At 33.5% G+C, this 19276-nt stretch overlaps 1 protein-coding gene across 4 annotated transcripts in view; it reads right to left on the reverse strand.

Annotated features, from left to right (window-relative positions):
- LOC138940375 (uncharacterized) overlaps nt 1-19276 on the reverse strand; it is a 35226-nt gene that overhangs the window by 7838 nt on the left and 8112 nt on the right. For 2 of the 4 annotated variants that reach the window (XM_070309219.1, XM_070309218.1), the window contains 6 exons: nt 18917-19118; nt 17612-17863; nt 14469-14692; nt 13470-13561; nt 7182-7374; nt 1618-6636 (listed from right to left, as the gene is read on the reverse strand). In XM_070309219.1, the coding sequence (XP_070165320.1) occupies nt 6311-6636; nt 7182-7374; nt 13470-13561; nt 14469-14692; nt 17612-17863; nt 18917-19118 (1289 nt within the window). In that variant the 3' untranslated portion in view covers nt 1618-6310. Of the gene's footprint in view, nt 1-1617; nt 6637-7181; nt 7375-13469; nt 13562-14468; nt 14693-17611; nt 17864-18916; nt 19119-19276 lie in introns of those variants that run through there. The other 2 variants (XR_011447985.1, XM_070309217.1) reach the window with 2 other exon arrangements.

Below are 19276 nucleotides of genomic sequence, written 5' to 3' on the forward strand. Positions count from 1 at the left end.
CGCGATACTACGAGCGATATATTACGCTATTATGAACCGACTCGCGTGAGATAACGCGCTCGTATTAAATTATTAACCTTAAGCTAGCCACGCGCACCTTACTTGATATCGCCATGGCTGTTAAATTGCCGAGAAGCCGGCAATGGTGCACTATCACACCTCGCCATCGAAGAAGACTCTAAAGTTCACGATTCTTTTAACAAGAAAGCCTCTTAAGTATGGATCTAAACTTTTATCATCATCCGGTTCATGTTTTTTTCGATATTTTTATCGAAGATAATATTTAATAATTTTATTATAGCATACTATAAACATTCTTGAATTACGATATATATCCGTTTTTCAATAACTCACATTTGATGGAAGACATCTAAAAGCCAATTAATTTCCAAAATTTGAAAAATGAATAATATCGAGAAAGAGAGAGAGAGAGAGAGAGAGAGAGAGAGAGAGAGAGAGAGAGAGAGAGAGAGAGAAGATTATATTATTTATTTTAATAAACTTTATTTTCCTATTTAAATAAATGACGTTTCCGACCGTTTTTGCAAGCATGTCACCAACTGTTAATCTACATGTTAATATACATTGAATGAGAAACGCGCGACTTCGTGCTTAGTTCAAAATAATACCGCAGAAATTGCGTGTTTAGTTAGCATAGAAACAAGAAAGTTATCCGCGAATTTCACGCGTCAATAGTTACATCGTCTGTCAATTAGTGAGAGAATAAAGACGATCGACAAATTGGCCCCAATTTCCCCGGTGTCGACAGCGAACATGAACATGATTTTCTTTTTCGACTATCAATCGACCGACTTTCATAATCGTTCGGATGTAATTGAATTAGAATTATTTCGTAAAAGTTGTTTTTGCAATGTCGTACTCGGAATACGAGAAATGTTCAACGTTAGTTATGACAACGATAAACTGTTAATTTTTATTTTACGTTTACATTATCATTCATCGGTTTGAAATAATTTTTTTGTTCGCGATATTTAAAAGATGGTATCGCGCGCGCTCAAAATGGAAAATTTCTGCAATATCGTATTTTGAATAAACATCCATATATATAATTTGACATAATTATCTTTTGTTGCATCGAAAATATGCTAAAGTGAAAAGTTCCTATTTTCGGCGCCATAATTTCGTATCGGTCAAGTTGGAAAATGGAGCAGAAGTTTGTAACGTTCGAATTTCTCGCAACTGCTGCCCACAAACATTCAGGTTGCTTTTTCAAGAATAAGTATAATAACTGATAATAATGATAATGCGTGGTGATCTCGCGGGATGCGCTTTAGAATTTTGCATTCTTCGTTTTTCTATAAGAAATCTGTGGAAGTATCCTTTACGGAAAGGTATACTTTCTATTCACTTTTATTTGGTTAAATTTGATCTTTCTTCCTAATCACTCATAAAAAAAAAAAAAAAAAAAAAAAAAAGTTTTTTTATAAAGAAAGTTTCAAAAATATATTAAAATTTAATTAATACAGATATAAATCTGAATATTTTAAATAATGATATCAAATTATAATACCAGCAAGTAATGCATGGTGAATATAAGTAAGTAATGAAGAGAAAAGAAAAATATATATTACATAAATTCTTAACATTATTTCGACATATTTTGTGATTGTGATAATTAGATAATTAGATGCTTTAAATAAATTTAATAAATTCAGATTATGCTATATTACCTATTATCTAAACATGTTTATATAATCGTTTTTGATATTACAAAGAGAAGCAATATTAAAACTTCCCACAGTGTTCTAATCAGAAACCTACAAAATTGTTTTTTCAAAACTTTTTTCATTATATCATGATTTTTTTGCATTATATTTATATTATAATTATTTATATTATAAAGTTTATTTTTCCAGGCGTTTTCGATACGTTACGTGGTTACGTCAATATAATAGTTTGTTGTTTCTGAACTATGTATGATGAACGATATGAAAGTATATAATACTTTCCAGTAGTTGTAATTGCATTTAGTTATCGCAAAAAAATATTATCATTAAATGTTTAAAGAGATATTAGGTATATATTTTATGTGGGAAATAGCGATGTGTGAAAAAATATGTTAAAAAAATATGTTTCGTCTTATATTGCGTATTTTATCATTCGTAGAATAATAAAATATGCATTAATATGCAGTATAAAATTAAAATTTATAGAAGCTAAAAATCCAATAAAAGTATAGAAAGATATAACGCGTAACAAATTTACTCCATAGATACCAAAAATTTATTCTTTTCCGTATCGCAATAAATATTCAAATTATGTCTTATAAGAAAAATTATCCAAATGGAAATTATATTTCTGAACACGACGTGCCACTTGATTTCTCTCTCATAATAAACCTACGACGTCAAGCCAATCCAATGATCTTATTCCGTTGTATTCTTTTCTAAATGTTTTCCTTCTAGCCATTTTCAGTAGAACTTTTAAGCTTTTGTGTTGCGTTAGAGTACGTGTATGTCTACGTGCATAGCATTAAAGGGCTCGAAGAAAAGGAGAAAGCAAAGAGAGAAACAAGGATAAGGCTAGAAAGAAATCGAATTCAGAATAATATATTGTAAATGGGATCAGCTGAAGAGCGCACACGTACATACACACCCAACACACGTAGAGATCGAATAGTCGCAAGATTGTAAAATGGAGCATAATCATGCAGTTGCGAGAATTTCAACGTAACGGATTACGTGACATGCGACATATATGCAGCTCGGTGACTAGGCGCACCTTATATCCTCGTGTAATTTAGCTAATTAAAGTGGGCAACGACGCCAGAGGATTTACGCGGAATGCAGAAAAAAGCAATAACTGTATTATTTCGCAGTTTGTTTTTCACATTATTGCACATGTTTTGCACATGTTCTGAACTATAGGTATCAAACGTAAAACAGAAAAATTAATGAACAATTTTTTATATCTTTTTTTATCTGTCAAAATATCACAATGTCTCATTTCAATTATATAATATCAAATCTTTTATTTTTGTATTTTTTTTATATAACCCACAAGCTGTAATATCAACCACTCGATCTTATCTTTAGCCAATGAATTTAAACTTTTACGTTTTCTGAAGTTTAATTTTTTTATATAATGTAAATTTAAGATTGTAATAGAGAAAAAGAAGTGTGAAAATGTGAAATTTTTGTAATTGAGAAAAAATTTGCGATCTTAAATATGTCTTATGTAATATATATCGATGGTTCGAAATTTAACATCTCTCATACGAGCCGTCATTCACATACACACGCGACGCTAATGGAACTGATGATATCCGTGTGAGTCTTCCGTTGAAAGATTTCTCGTTTTCGAATCCGGTTCGCAAACACATATTCAGCGTGCAGTGAGTTCCGAGATGAATCGGTCGACCGAGCATCGAGATCGTTAGGAAATTAATTGTTTGTCGCAAAAGACGACCTTTCGCGGCAACAGATTCGATTCGCCAGCTGACGTTGTTGTGTTACTTTTGCATTTTTTGCTGATAACGGGACTCTTTAATTCAAGGAACGGCAATCGCAATGTATGGTTGGGCGAACCTTATCTTTCGCGTATTTCACGATGCGTAAACGTTGCATCGTTCAACCATATCCGACAGAGCATTTTCGCATCTCGCGATCGATCGAGAAAACGATATATATCGTGAGATATAAATCCTTACGTTATGAAAATATAATGAAAGAACGCGTTTTCGATGCGAAATCAATTTTTTCAAATAACGGATCTTGCGCTCATATTTGTTATTAAATATAAGATATTCTCATTCGCCGGATTTGTCGAAAGATTAAAAGATTTCCGGCTATATGACATATAGATGAACGCTTATATTAATCGTTGCATTTGATCTCATCCCTTAAATCGCCTTGTTAATGATTTATGCCTTTTATTAGAAACAAATCTTTCTGTAACTCTGGTTAGAATTGAATTCGTTTTATCTTATATATGCTAATTTCTTTGACCCAAATTCACGATGATCAGAGATATGCTCAATTTTCCTTTAAAGCTATGCCGGTCGTTAACCGATAAAAAAGAATTGTAAGAGGTACTTCAATATCTTGAACTAACAATAAGTAAAATAGCTTGCAATGCAATAAATATAAAATAAAATTATTCCAAAATAAATGATCATATTTTTTTAAATAGAATAGAATAGAATATAAAAATTTTAAAAATAATTGCTAGAATTGTGAAAAGGTTTAAAATATAATTGCTAATGTTTCTCTCTAATAAATTCAAACAGAGAGCAATAATTTCAATATTCAACTACAACTATTCTATTAACTACGCAACTACATTATACATTGCAGTGATTCTTATACATTATACTACAAAATTGTAAATATGCAGGAGATTTACAAAAACCTTACGTATAGCATTTAAGAGATATAAAAATGAAATATCTATTTTATTTTTTACTCTTTCTCCAATAGCTATTGTAGCTATCTGCTACAACATAGATTAAAAACATAATAAATTAAATGTATAGATTAGAATTTTTTTTATGCATTCCAGCAACAAAAAAGCGCAAAAAATTATATAGACTCATATATTCACGGTGATATTGCGCGAGGAGTCACGACACGTTCAACTTTTAAATTGAAGAACAATTCAAAGTTATATATCAAAGCAAAGAAAATCATTTAAACTAAACTAAAGAAGAAGAAATAAGAGATAGATCGGATATTTGAGATTTAAAATATACATATAGTTTGGCAAGTTAATGAAGGATGTCTCTACTTTTGCAAAATAAATTAAAACCATATCTTTTAACATACGAAGATGAGAGAAGGCAATTTTAAGCCTATCGCGCTACTTTGTTATGTTAATATAATTCGATTGTAATAAAATTTGCGCACAAATTACCGCGCTGGCTCTTAATTGCCTTCCCTCACGTTTGTATGATACATTAGATAAGAGTCTTTATTGTTTTATATTTTTTAAATCTCGAATTTCTCCGATTCATTATTAAGTCTTTTATTTCTTCTTCTTTAGTTTAATTTAAGAGTAAACTTTTTCTGTGCTTTGATATATAACTTTGAATTGTTCTTCAATTTAAAAGTTGGATGCGTCGTGATTTCTCGCGCAATACCGCCGTATTATCAGCGAAAAAGATTCGGGAATCATTGCTACGGCGATAGATTAGGAACCGCAATTGGAAGCTATCTCTCTATCCGTATTGCTATCTATTCCGGAATTTGTCTACATTGGATTTCAGTCAAGATTGCTGAGCGCGAAAAGGTCAACAAACCATTGCTAACACACAATCGGCGATTTCTGTCGCGTTTTGTAAATATGCAAGCAGTGCAAAGCAATGCCGTACCTTTACTTATTGTTAGCGAATTTTTCTTATATTGCAAAGCTTCTTTGTCGCTTGCATTTATACGCTGCGATAAAGAAAACCATTACGATTCCGTTCGAGCGGACGCGATAAGAATCGATGCGATTTCCTTCCCGTAATAATCTCGGGGTTATGCGCGACCGATAACGAGTCCGTCCATAGTAATCTACGATGATTGCTGCCTTCGGTGTTACCTTTCACTTTACTTTACGGGTATTTTATTTTACGACTTTCTCTTTCGCGAACGTACTCTTCGCAGTAACGACGCACCTCGCAGAATATGCGCTTAGAACACAATCCCCTGTGGCCTATATTTACATTTTACGGTAATCATAAAAATTGTACACTTACCAGATTTCGGTATTAGGGGCGTTTTCTCACTGGCTTGTAGTTTATAGCAGCTGTGAAAAGTTCAATAAGAGAGAGAAAGAGGGAGATTAATTTCCTTCAAAAATTTGATTAAATCAAAAAAATGAAAGAAAATCTAAGTTGACGGGTGTAGTTTCGAGCGCGTATTTAGGACGTAATGGAAATGTCACGATATGCTACAAAATAAAATATCCTAATCGGGATTTACTGTTAATGCTCTTAAAGTCATGAGAAGAAAATAAAAATTATTTTTCTAGATTAGTCATTTCGATAATCGGATTCTGCATGTGCTTCGTTTCACAGAAGCAACAAAAGTTTGCATCATCCACAGAGGGCTCACGACATGCGATGTCGTGAAACGCGGCCGGAAAGGTCGCTACAAAGCGATACGCACGTGTCTTCTCCTCTTTTTCCGCCAAGTCGGGAATATCGAGCGGTCAATACTTGTCCTCTTCTTCGCCAAGGGTCGGCCTCGTTGACCTCCCTCGTACTCGAAGACAATTTCGAAGCGTAAGACGTTTCAATGGAAGTCCGTTGCAACTCGCCAGACTTGCTAGATTATTCTTCCGAATCGAAGCGATCGATCCTCGAGTTTTATAGAACGTGAAGATTCTCGCAACTTTTCGACTTACTATCGCGTGCCCAGACTTTGTCGAGCAAATTGCGCACTTTCAGGCTGGTGCTGGTCCGACTGCCGCGATACTTTTTAGGCGAGTTGTTCTCCGAACACGAACCCAGCGGCGACTTGCTGCGATTTTTCCGCGATCTTTTCCGAAACATTTCTCTAGTCCTCTCGGGGTTCTCTAGCTTCAGACGAATTTGCGTGAGCAGGCCGACTAGTAGCTCGTCGACGTTATGATTGATGCCAACGGATGTCTCGATGAACTTGCAATCGTAAGATGTCGCCATGGATTTACCCTCTGTAACGGCATTGAAATCATTTATTACAAAGTTAAAGAGGATGAATGCTAATTGTCGACTATTCTTCTCTCTCCTTCTTTTGCAAATATAAATTGCATATATAAATATAAATGTATACGATATATATGTACATATAATATAATAGTATATAATAAATGATGATTTATCATAGAAATAAAGCTTAATTACAAGGCAGATGCTACTAATTTAAACATGTTTAATCGTATAGAAACGATATATTTTATGCATCGACGCGTTCGCCAGAGGATTTAAATGGTTTTCCTTCGCTCCGCTACCCTCGGAGAATTTGCATCAAGGACACAGCAAGATGCTGCGTCAGTACATTTAGATACATACATTGCGTTATCTGCGATCGCTTTATCAGCGTTTCACGTTAAATGCCAGGTCGATGATAGATAGACTCCTCGTTTGTCGAATACACGTACGAATTTCCATTCTCGCGTGTCCTCGCAAACCATCCAAACAAACGATATCGCGAGGGGAACGTCGATTATCGGGGTCAGACTGAGAAAAAATTCCCTACCTTCGGTCGATACCAGTCGACTGCGAACCAGGTCGACCTTGTTCCCTACGAGAATGACCGCCCTCGCGGACATGTGATCGCTCCTCCATAAAGATTGGAGAACCTCCTCGGCGACACGCACTGACGCGCGATCAGTCGTAGAATAAACAACGCAATACGCGTGCGGCTCGTACGTCGCGATGCAATTCTCCGCCTGCAAGCATTAATAATGACAGATTTTTTTATTAATACTAAATAATGACCGTCCATCGAGTCTGGCAATCTCCGATTTATGAAGCTCATTAATTGATCATTATGTATACAACACAATTGTTTCATATCGGTAATCTTCGAATAAATCTTACACAAAATTAAATATACATCCAAAATGACATTTTAGTCGTATGTTTTTTTGTATAGTAGAAAAGTAATTTTAAGATCTTATTTTGATATAAAAATTTTTCTAAATGTTTTTATTTTTTATCTTAAAATATGTAAAATAGTGTTCTAATGTTATATAAAAAAGCATATTTTCTTAAATATTCATACACACAATACACTTGGCTCCGAGCATTAATTATGACAGAAATATTAAACATTAATGATGATATAATGGAACTTAGCAGTCTATCTCCAATTTATGAGATTTATTTGTCGTTTGTCACGCATAAAATGATCATTTCATAACAAACTTTGATAATTTCTAAAGAAATTGATTAATATCTAATTGGGATATCTTATTTTGGTTAAAGTATACATATTTTCAGAAACAAAAAAAGTATTTATAATTCTGTAATATAAATAAATAAATAAATATACATATTTTCTTTATTGTAAAAAGTTTTAAAATCTTTTTATCGTTTATTTGTTATTGTATTTATTTTCAAAGTATGTGTAAGATCTTTGTAAGAAATATATTCTTTCGAAATATCTCAGGCATTTTTTCCATTGAATTTTTTCAAATCCGATAAAAGCTCACATGCATTATATTTTTCATTTCTTTTTAATTCAACGAGATTTTTTTTGGCTAGATTTATTATAAAGAAGCGCATTTCTTTTATATAAATATTATAAAAGAAAACTTCTATATAGAAATATTATATAAAAGCAAGCTTGAACAGTTTGCCATTGTGCTACAGGCGAAACTTCTACAAAAGGAATATATACAGATTCATTGTAACGTGTTTATAGTTATGATAATACGTGTTTATAGTTATGTTTATAGTTATGGAACAAAAATCGAAAAATATTGTGAAAAGTTTAAATCTGCTTTGTATTATAAAACTGTGATTTCATATTTCCGAATACTTTAAATTACGATCTCGATGTTCTTATTGTTAATAATGTAAAAATTGAAAGATACAAATATTCTTATAAATCATCGCATAAAATGTAATATAAATATATATTCAATTGAAATTAATTAGACCAAAAAGAAAAGAAAAAAAAATTAAGGGATCGGTAAAAGCAATTCGTTATTCATTACAGATATTGAGTAACTCGATTGATTTTTTGCAATCAATACGTAAATAAAGTTAATTCTTTAATTTTTGCATTTTATATTTATTATATTCTCCGTTCGAAAATATTGGCTTTCATACTTTTCAGTTTTTACTAGAGAGCCAATATAATTAGTTGACATTTAATTAAGATATTAAAAAAAATATTTATTTTAAATAATTATTATTCTGCATTATTGCCGAGAAAGCGCGTAATTATTGATGCGTAAATTACATCGTTTTAATTAAATTTGAGATCATTAGGACACTATTACGGTATCATATAAGCAAGACCAAATGGTTTAAAAAGCGATATCTATTTCTTCATTTAAAATGTTTTTCTTGTTCAAAATGCAATTGAATTTTGCCGGTCATCATTGCCTACTCGAGTGGCGCAAAAGTTCCTGGAACATATAATTGCAATCGCAGCGTAATTGCGACACCCACTCAGGATGTTATAGGGTATAAATAATAATCTCTGGACAATATTTTTCGCTGATATATTCTATAATTGGTGTTTGTAACGAAGTCCAGCTAAAACGAGATTTAGAAACGGAAACGAGACCAGCTTCAAACTACTGTAAGGGGTATAAATTATATTTCCGTGGAGCTTTGCAAAAGTAAAATCGAGAATAATATTCAGATTAATTTGGAACGATTATCTTGGCTGTCTAAATTTGCCTTAGTAATTCGCCATATCTCTTTCTAACTTAAATATCGGTTTAATATAAACAGAGACAAAAAAATTACGTAACGTTTGTTTAAATCTTTCTTCTTGTATAAACGCAAACGACGTTCGCTGGAATATTTAACACTTAAAATATTTATAGAAATACTTTTAAACAATTCATAAAATAATGATCATAAAATATACATAAGAATATGAAAATCTTTCGCAGACACATTGAAAATATAAATAAATTCAATTGCTCTCTCTCTCTTTTTTTTTATTATTAGCAAAAATAGAAGTCCGGCATGTGTTCGACTAAGGAGGTTAATCGGGGTTAGCGCTAAACCACATTAACGCAGCCAACCGTTAAAGGTTAAGATCGCAACGAGAGCGGGTTCTGCGATTTTTCGAACGATTATACGAAAGAATTATCTTGAACCGTATCAAAGGCGCGGCTCGTCTCGTGATATCGAATATATCTACGGGATCGACCGCTCTTAACGGTCGAACGCACGGTATGGCTCGATGCTCGTCAATGACACGGAGCACGCCTGGTTGAACGAAGGCAGAAGAGAAAGAGGAACGCTTCGTTACACCCTCGGGGTCCTTTTTCTTACCCCTCTGAGATTCACGCGGCAGAGCTTGCAGTTAGCTCGTCACGCGATAATTCTTACTTGGCTGGTTACACACAGACCGCAAATCGAACTGTCACGACGCATTTGGATGCCAGACGGCGACCACAAGCTTAGATAATATTGCTCTAAATGGCAGTTTTCGCACAACGTACTCGCGCCGTTAATGTGAAAAGTAATGTCGGTCAAGTTAATCGTGACACTGGTTTTAAAAAAGGAACATGTTGGGAATTTTTAATTCAACTTGTTTTCTCCCTCTTATATATATATATTTTATTTGACTTAATATTCATGTATATTTTATGATTATTATAAATAATTTGAAGATATATATTATATGATTATTTAATCTTAAAGATTATTTTTATTAAGTATTATCCTTTTACAATTGTTTTTGCATTATGACTTCTCCTGTTTTTGAAAAAGATAAATTTGTGTAAAACAAGATTTTTCATCTTTTTACATAGATATTTTTTCTTTTTTAACACGTACAAAATTACATTTCTCAATCTACTAATTACATTTTCTAGTTATGAAGAAAAAAGATTATATTAATAGTATACAGAAAATCAATGCTTGCGTGTTCATCTCGTTTATTTTACAAGTTCCGACGCGTGCGATAAAAAACGCAATTACAACGATATGATAAGAAACTGCGTATAAAAGAGAACATCGATGCTCTCGGACACGTCACTCGTTAACGTATTTACGATGATTAAATAAAGCACGCGGAAGTTCGACTCTAAAACCACAACGTATGGTCAAGCACTGACCCATTTACGCTTTAACTTTGTTGATATACCTCGCTAACGAATTCACATAACTGCGAAATAAATACGAGAGTATTCTAAATTCCCTCTTCTCCTCTTTTTTTTCCCCCTTTTTTTTCTTTCTCGCTTTTTTAAATTTATAGTCAATGTTTCCTCAAGATTTGATCATAAGTTTCTTTCATAGAGCTTTCTTTTCACTTTCTCTCTCTCTCTCTCTCTCTCTCTCTCTCTCTCTCTCTTCAACTTTCTCTCTTTATGAGTTGTATTTTTAAATAAGCGAAACATATTATCATTGCTCTCATCTACTTATTATTTAATTTAATCAATCTTCTTTAATGAAAATTTGGAGATAAAGGCCGTGTTTCAAAATTCACTGCCAATACTGAAAATCTATAATATACGTTATGATATACGTTGAATCTATAATACTATATATTGAATTATATAGATTTTCAGTACTGGCAGTGAATTTTGAAATACGGCCATGACGTGCTTTCTTTCTTTGTAGCTTTTCCATCTTCAACCTCAATCATTACGGTAACTAGATTGCAAGTTAAAATGTCGTTAAAATAAAATCCATTTGGAATTAAAGTTAATCGAGCAACAAAATTAATTTATTAAATTTAAAATTAGCTCTGTAGAAGCGCGTTATGGGGCATACATTTTAATATTATATATATTGTCGAATTAACCACACGTTTAATAGTGGCTATATAGTTAATATTATAAATGTATGTTAAATATTATAAATAATGCATGTATATAACTATGAATTGCCGCAAACTGCTTATTATAGCTTGTACGCGATATTATTTCACTAATATATACTCATTTTTAGGTAATTTATCTTTATAGGTATACTATTACAGCTCTGTTTACATGTTATATTTTACGAAATAACAATGCTGTAATTTCTAGTTGAATCTTTAATACTTTAAATTATATAGATTCCTCCATAATTATCGATAAAACTATTCGTTTACAGATTCTTTGATTAAAATACAGAATTAATTTTCACGAAAAATTGTATAGGGCGCTCTTTTTTGTCTTACAATTTTTTAATTGCCAATTTCAAGTAAAGATGTTGCAAATTATTTCATCAATTAATTTTATCATCATTAAAGTTTAACATTGCATAAATCTAGTTTTTTTATTCTTATATATATATTTTTTTGTTTTTTAAATAATCAAGATTTGTCCGTTCCTTACTGCTTATTGTACAAAAATTATTATCGATTGCTCCAGTTGTGAAGACAAAAGTTATTTTATATTGATTTATCGAAGGATGAATTGATAAAAATTGACTCGAATATCATATATAGCGTAATCTGAATTTATATCGAATCTTAGCGCGCGAATATCAAAAGTCATGCCATAAAATGACGTATATTTAAAAAAAATATGGAAACGAAATAAGTAAAAATTTAAGTAATAATGTATTTTTGTAATTATGATAATATATTCTTTTGTTGTCAAAAATTTATCTTAATGTTTTAAAATTTTTCTTAAAAAAATATCGATAACTTTTTTACCTCATCTGTGTTAGAAATTGCCATCACCGCGAGCTTATCTTTACGTAATAAATACGCATTAACTTAATAGACCTAATTCCTAATACAATCCCGGGACTATCAACGGAAATCAGGATCTCGGCCTCGCGGCTTAACGTGATTAGCGATCAGCCTTGACTTTCGGTAATACCAAGAATAACGGCGGCGAGCGAGTCGTACCGGGCACGGCCTTCGGTTGCCGAAATTCGGGAAATTCACAACTCCAAGTTCGATCATCATCGCACCCCAACGATGTAGCAATCGTTTATCATTTTGCCGACGCACGCGAGATCGGTGGCGATCGCGCGGTATACATCAGCCGCGTTATACGTTTCTGCGAACGTATATACGTTTTAATTAAAGGGTAAATTCGATTGAAATTGTCTGGCGAAGCGTGGCGGCAGTTCTACCCCGTTCCTCTCTTTCTCCAATCCTCCTCATTCATCCCTTCCTCCCCTCCAAAACGTAGACCTCTACGTATGTGCATCGCGGCCGAGACTCCTCCACATTGACAGCGCGCGCGGGTATCGCCGCAATAGCGCATCAGCTCGCCATGGAAAATGGATTTTAATTTAATTCTCGCGATACAAAAGCACACACTCCGCGTACCTCTCTCTCTCTCTCTCTCTCTCTCATGCAGCCTTCCTTTCAATTCTCCCCTTCTCTATATTAACTCGATTATACCGTCCCTGTCGTCGTGAGAGTACTTGGTCGAAGGTTCAAGGCGCGCGATTCCCTATCCGTTTGTTCGACGAAAATGAGAGGAGACGAGCTGGCGTGAGATCGCGATTTTGCGGCAGAAATGATTAGTTCAGGGGCACGGAAAATTAACGACGTGCACATCGGTAATCAATTGACTGAGGAAAATTCTGTCGGAGATCAATTTTACTATCCTGTTCCTCGTCAATTGTGTGCGCGCGTATGTATGGGTATACTTTTATCTCCTTTTTCTTCCTTTTCGTATTTAGCGTAAGGAATTTATCGGAATTTTTATCGAATAGAAATTCATATTACGGGTTATATCGAAATGAATATTCTTAACATTATTGCAAAGCATAATAATTCGCATAATATATTGTGATTTTTATCTTAGAAAAATGTCAAAAATTAAGAATATACACGGTCTTTATCTGGTACTTATAGTATGCGATAACCTGATAACTTTTGACACTAAAGCTATTAACTCACCGTCATTTCGGCGCAGGAATGATCGATAAAAGTCAATTCCGATTCTTCGCCGGCCAATAGCACGCTGACAGTCTTTTCGCCAGACTCGTCGTCTGTAATGAATAAAGAGTATCAAAAATATAGTTAAATTTTTAAACATATCAATTCTAAAATAATATCATAAACAAGTAAAACTTTCTCATTATATTAAAAAAATATAATAACTAAAAAGAAATGTTATGTTAATAATAAAACTTGATATATATTTCTCATTAAAATGTAAAAATAAACTAAATAATTTATTCATAAAAAAAATTGAAACGATCTAATCTTATAAAGATATGAAGATACTCGAATCGAATAATCACTCTGTGAAATGCTTTCCGTTTTTAATTCATTCCAAATACTAGAGATATTCATAAAATATAGAATTCGAAGAAGTTTTTTCATTGATTTCAAGACAAACTTGATTATCCGATGAAGTGGAATAATCCTAAATGACAAGCATATTACTCCCGACATTATCCGCAACGATTTTGAATATTGCAATTACAAATGTGAAAAATGTAAAATTAAAAAGAATAAAGATTTATTTTCTTTATTTATTTTGTTGTAAACTTTTCGCATGTACCATATAAACCTTTAAATGAGATACGAAATAAACGAGTATCCGTATTCAAAACGGATTTGAAAGCGGAACTGCTCGCGTACATACGAATCTATATTCGGAAATATGTTCAGGGATCCGGAAATATCGCGTGCCATTCCGGACTGCATCGTATCGCACGCGCACGTACAATTTTTTCGTGTCTGTCCAGGTGAGATAATTGCATCACACTTTATACCGGATAAAGAGTAATACGGTCTGCCTGTTTTCGTTCCGATTCATTCAATTGACTTTTATGATTTTTTTCATCTACACGAAGATCGCGTGTCGCATTCTCGATCGATCATGATGGCACATTGTGACCGGGGACGGAGAAGGCCATGGATTTTACGGCCGTAACACGGTCGACTCACCGATCGAAGTATCGTAGGCGTGCAGGTACTCGGAAGTCATAAATTGGGACACCAGCGAGCTCTTGCCGACGGCAGGGGCGCCTAGCATAAGGACGCGATACGGTGCCGGACCTTGGGACGCGCTGCTCTCCCTCGAGCTCGCCAACGAGCCCGCCGCCGAATTCCGTGCCGATCCTGGATATGAGGCGGTCAGGTGTTCCGTGCTGCGTCGAATAGAAGAAAGGCTAGGCGCGTATCGAGATTAGCATGGGACATGGCTGTACCGTCGAATTTATATATTCGAGATGGACAAGGGGTCCCCCGAAAAGGGAAATCAATTTACTGGGAATTTTCGGGGGAAAAAAAAAAATTGTACTTTTATTTTGTAGATTTCCCACTGACAATTTTGAAGAAGCACGAGTTATTTAAATGCATTAGAAAAAAATAGACGGTTGCCACGCACATTTAACTTGAGAATACCACAACTTTTTAAAATTATGTTAATGTTATAACCGCGTAAAATGAAAAATGTGTTTTACTAAAAAAATTAAAAAAGTACTTTTATATGTTTTTATTTATTACATATGTCCACATAAATGCATGCATTTTATAGAAAATATTGTAAGGAAAATGTGAAAACCGTAATATTTTTTCGTACGCTATAGTATCTCATTTTAAAGAAAATGATTGTCAATCATAAAAATGAATTTGAAAAACTATTTGACTAGGCACATTTAAAAAAAAAAAGATTGCGATAAAAAGTGATTTGCATTATAATAAAAATGTAGTTTAAAGTAATAAACGTTATACTTCTCTCTTTCAATGTTCATTAGTTGAAAATGGATTCAAATTTTTATTACACTTTTGATTCATCTTATCACATTTTTAAACATATTTAAAATAAGATGAAAAAGGGCACGTTAAGACATAAAATAAAATACAGGGGAGAGAGTCTTCATTTGACTGCGAAATGTTATCAGATAAATTGTCTCTCGTAAGAAAATATTTATCAACGGGCGAGAAAATATAAATCTGAAAATCTTCTGAAAATTATTTAGTTTTATGGCACAAGTTATCTAAGACGGATGAAGAGAAAATCCGTCTTTTTGAAGCAATCTATAAAAATTTTTATATTTCATATATTATGTCATACACACACACACACCTTGTTTTTCTCTTTCTATCTCTTTTTCCTCTTATATAGAGTATGTGTGTATTCCTTTTTAAATAAACAACAATACTTTTTGAGAAATATAGCGTCTATTTTAGTCCAATTTACTACTTTAATAGATGCCTGAGAAATAGAACTCTGCAGCTCTAGGGCTTTATTTACTAAAGCCTTTTAGACTTTAGTACTCATGTGAATCGTTGAGTAACAAGCTATATTTTTGTCTTAATGTACTTATATAACAAACCTTTCCTCTGCAATATCCTAAATAAATAATAAAAACCTTATATATAATCGTACATCTCGAAGATTTTGCGTCAAACTTCGAGAAGATATATTTTTGCCAGGATATAAGATGATTTTATCTTGACGGAAATTTCTTCGGCTGTGTGCTGCCTTTTCATATAATAATTTCGAAATTTTCAGTCAAATATTTTAAGCAACGGAATTCCAAATCAAGATTTCACTAAACTTCACTTGAAATTAACCGAGAAATAGGACCCCGCAACTCGACGGCTTAATTTACTGAAGCTTTTAAGCCTTTGTTGTTAAACACATCTATAATTACGTTCTACGGTTTAAATTTTCGCAGAGGAAAGGTCAACTCCGATTTTATCACGAAATATACTCCTGCAATTAAACTTTAGGGAATATTTTGTGTATATATATTTATACAATATATTATTTAAAGAATAAACTTCAAGAAATATTTTATATATATTGTATCGGAACTACGTTTTACTTCTCGTTTTATATATTGATATCAAACTCAATACGGTTGCATCTAGAAAGGGAGAAAGAATCGTAATAAGTTTATTCAATCTCGCGGGAATATTCAACGTTTCGCACTTCGGTCGACAGAACCTGAATAATAAGATCAATGTTCGTGACGACAGGATTAGTTATCTGAGTCACTAATATTCTGCATTTCGTTAAATTTATTTTGATATTGTACGCTGTTATATACTTGTATATATGCAAGTATATTTAATAACGTTATACGATTATATTATACATATTGTTTTTTTTAAAGCGATTGTTTTAAAGAGTTATTATTAATTGCAAATATTATCCGTAAAAAGCAAAAATAAATATCCCCGCGAGAAGATGAAATTTAAAACTAAAATCATTTTACGGGATTCTAATTTTTTGTTCAGTAAACATCAACATATTATACACGAACCATCCATCGTAAATATAGTATTTCAAATACAAAATACAAGTTGCAGTATATTCGGTGCGTAACATTTCACATAGAAAAAATATAACATACTGTTTTGAAATATGAAATACAAATATGCTGCAGAAATCGAGAGATATGAAATAATATCTTACATCTCTGTTTGTTTACGTCAACTGCATAATATTTATTTGAGATACTATATTCAGAGCCTCTCGATATATTAAATTTGCTTGGTGTTCGAGGACCACGCTCTAAGGTCCAACGCGCGTGTCTACGTCACATCAACGCCACACGTAAACTCACGCGTTCGATCTAGAGCGAGGGCCCGACCCGCTCCTGCGACAAGAAGAGGGTGAAATCGAAGATATTCTACGGCGCGCTCCTTTCGAGCGGAGCAGACGAAGTGATACAATCGCAGATATCGCCGACCGAGCGTAATAAGTAGAACTGTCGATATTGCTACAGCTATCGACACTTAATATTTGCAATTTTCTCTTAAAATATCTTTATACCGCGTGAATATAAAAAAAAAATAAGTTCGCGATAGAGAACGTTACTTCTTGAAGACGATGATAAAAAACTCGAAGAAAGGGAGTCGATTTTATTAATAGCTAATATGACTAGTTCATAACGAGTGGTTAGTTAAGTATAGAGAAATCGAGCTTAAATCTCGATTTCTATAATTTATTTAAATAGGGAGAAGTGTTTTGAATATAGTACCATTCAAAAATATTAGATTCCTAATATTCGAAAATTCGTCTAATAAGAATGTTGAGGGATCTATATCGCCTCAATTGCGTTGATCAAACTCACCTGGAATTGCTGGATGCGACGCTGTTATTAGAACGCGATCTGCGGCTCTTGAGGGAGTCGCCCCGATTCACCACTCCTTTACCCGTGATACTGAAATGCCGTAATCTGTAATATTCCTCCTCCACGCCGGTGTTGGGCATGCTCGCCACGCGTGATCTCTGTTGCGGAAGACACAGATAATTCGGTCGACCGGAAGAACGACTGCCGGGGGCCTTGACTGATTGCGACCGACTATGATGGGGACTTCCATATCTGCGATAGAGGATAACACGATTGTTACCCGAATATATTGAATATATGCACAGGATGGTCCACAAAAAGAAAAATCAATACTTTACGAGATACAGTGTTGACGATTTTTATAAAGTATCTTCAAAGTAATATTATATATTTTTAAAAATAATTCTTTTGAAATTTTTTCGAAATTATTTCAACCATTCGAACAATTGTGAGCAAAAAGCTGATAAATATGTGTGATAAATAAACTACGAACAACATCTATTAAGATTAGATAAGAAAAGTGTGGAATTTTGGAGAACTCTTTAGAATATTTAAGAAGCTGCTGAATTTTACTATTAAAAAATGTTGGTCAATAATTTTTTTTATTGTTTACAATATTATATATATCTTTCAATTTAAATCAATACAATCCTAAATTATTCATAATTGAATACATGTTCGTCGAATATGTATTTTTATTCGTAATGCTTGATGTTTTTCTAAAGTATGCATTTTTCCTTCTGGGACATCCTATACAAGTCCGTAAATATTGAATATCCCCGGTTAAAACTTCCGACAAGATTTCAGAGGAAACTTTTCCTTTTACCGCGATCGCGAGAACACTTCGAATTAAAATATAAAAGAGATGATATATTTATTAAGCTTTTCTTTCATACACATATATAACTACTGATTAATATTTGTTAGATTCATTACATTAGAGAAATGAAATGCTGTTTAATATTATTTTAAATATCTTAACATCTTGCTTCAATATCTTTTAATCTATATCATTGAGAACGTTATCAACAAAATGTTTAATTTCAAAGATATTACTATGTATTAATTATGCGGTAAAGGATCTAAAATAATATTTAATCTACTCGTCAAGAGATATATAATCATACTAATAACTACAAAATAGACTGACTATATTTCGCCAAATGTCATCCATTAGTTACACATTCCCCTAGAACATTCAAATCTTTATAAAGTCTATATCACCGAGATCGACCGTGTCGTTTCACGGGGACCGCCGAGGAAAAGCCGCAGATGCCGCAGCGATGATCAATATCATTCACTCACCTCATCTCGAAATCGTGTATCTCCTGTAGGGTGAGAGTGTTGGCGACGTCTAGCAACTGCCGCATGTTCTCCTCACGCCGTCTGGCATCGGCATCCGGGTGCAGTAAAATTGTCGCCGCGGGCGCGTCCAGCGATAAGGATGGCTGTTGTACGACGATTGTCGCCTGGGTCGATCGTTTACCGGCGCCGCCGGCGCTTCCGCCTTTCGGGTATGAAAAATTCACCATCCGTTATCCTCTATCCGGGTTTGTTGATTTTGCGGGTCACGAAGGATCGGTGGAGGAGAGGAAGAGTTCATCCTCCCGTCCCCGTTTCCTCGTGACTCCCCTTCCCCCTCATATTCCACCCTAGCGCGGCACG

The sequence above is a fragment of the Polyergus mexicanus genome, unplaced genomic scaffold, assembly GCF_030449975.1.
Source record: "Polyergus mexicanus isolate NDT 795.1 unplaced genomic scaffold, iyPolMexi1.0 SCAF_16, whole genome shotgun sequence".
Taxonomy (NCBI): domain Eukaryota; kingdom Metazoa; phylum Arthropoda; class Insecta; order Hymenoptera; family Formicidae; genus Polyergus; species Polyergus mexicanus.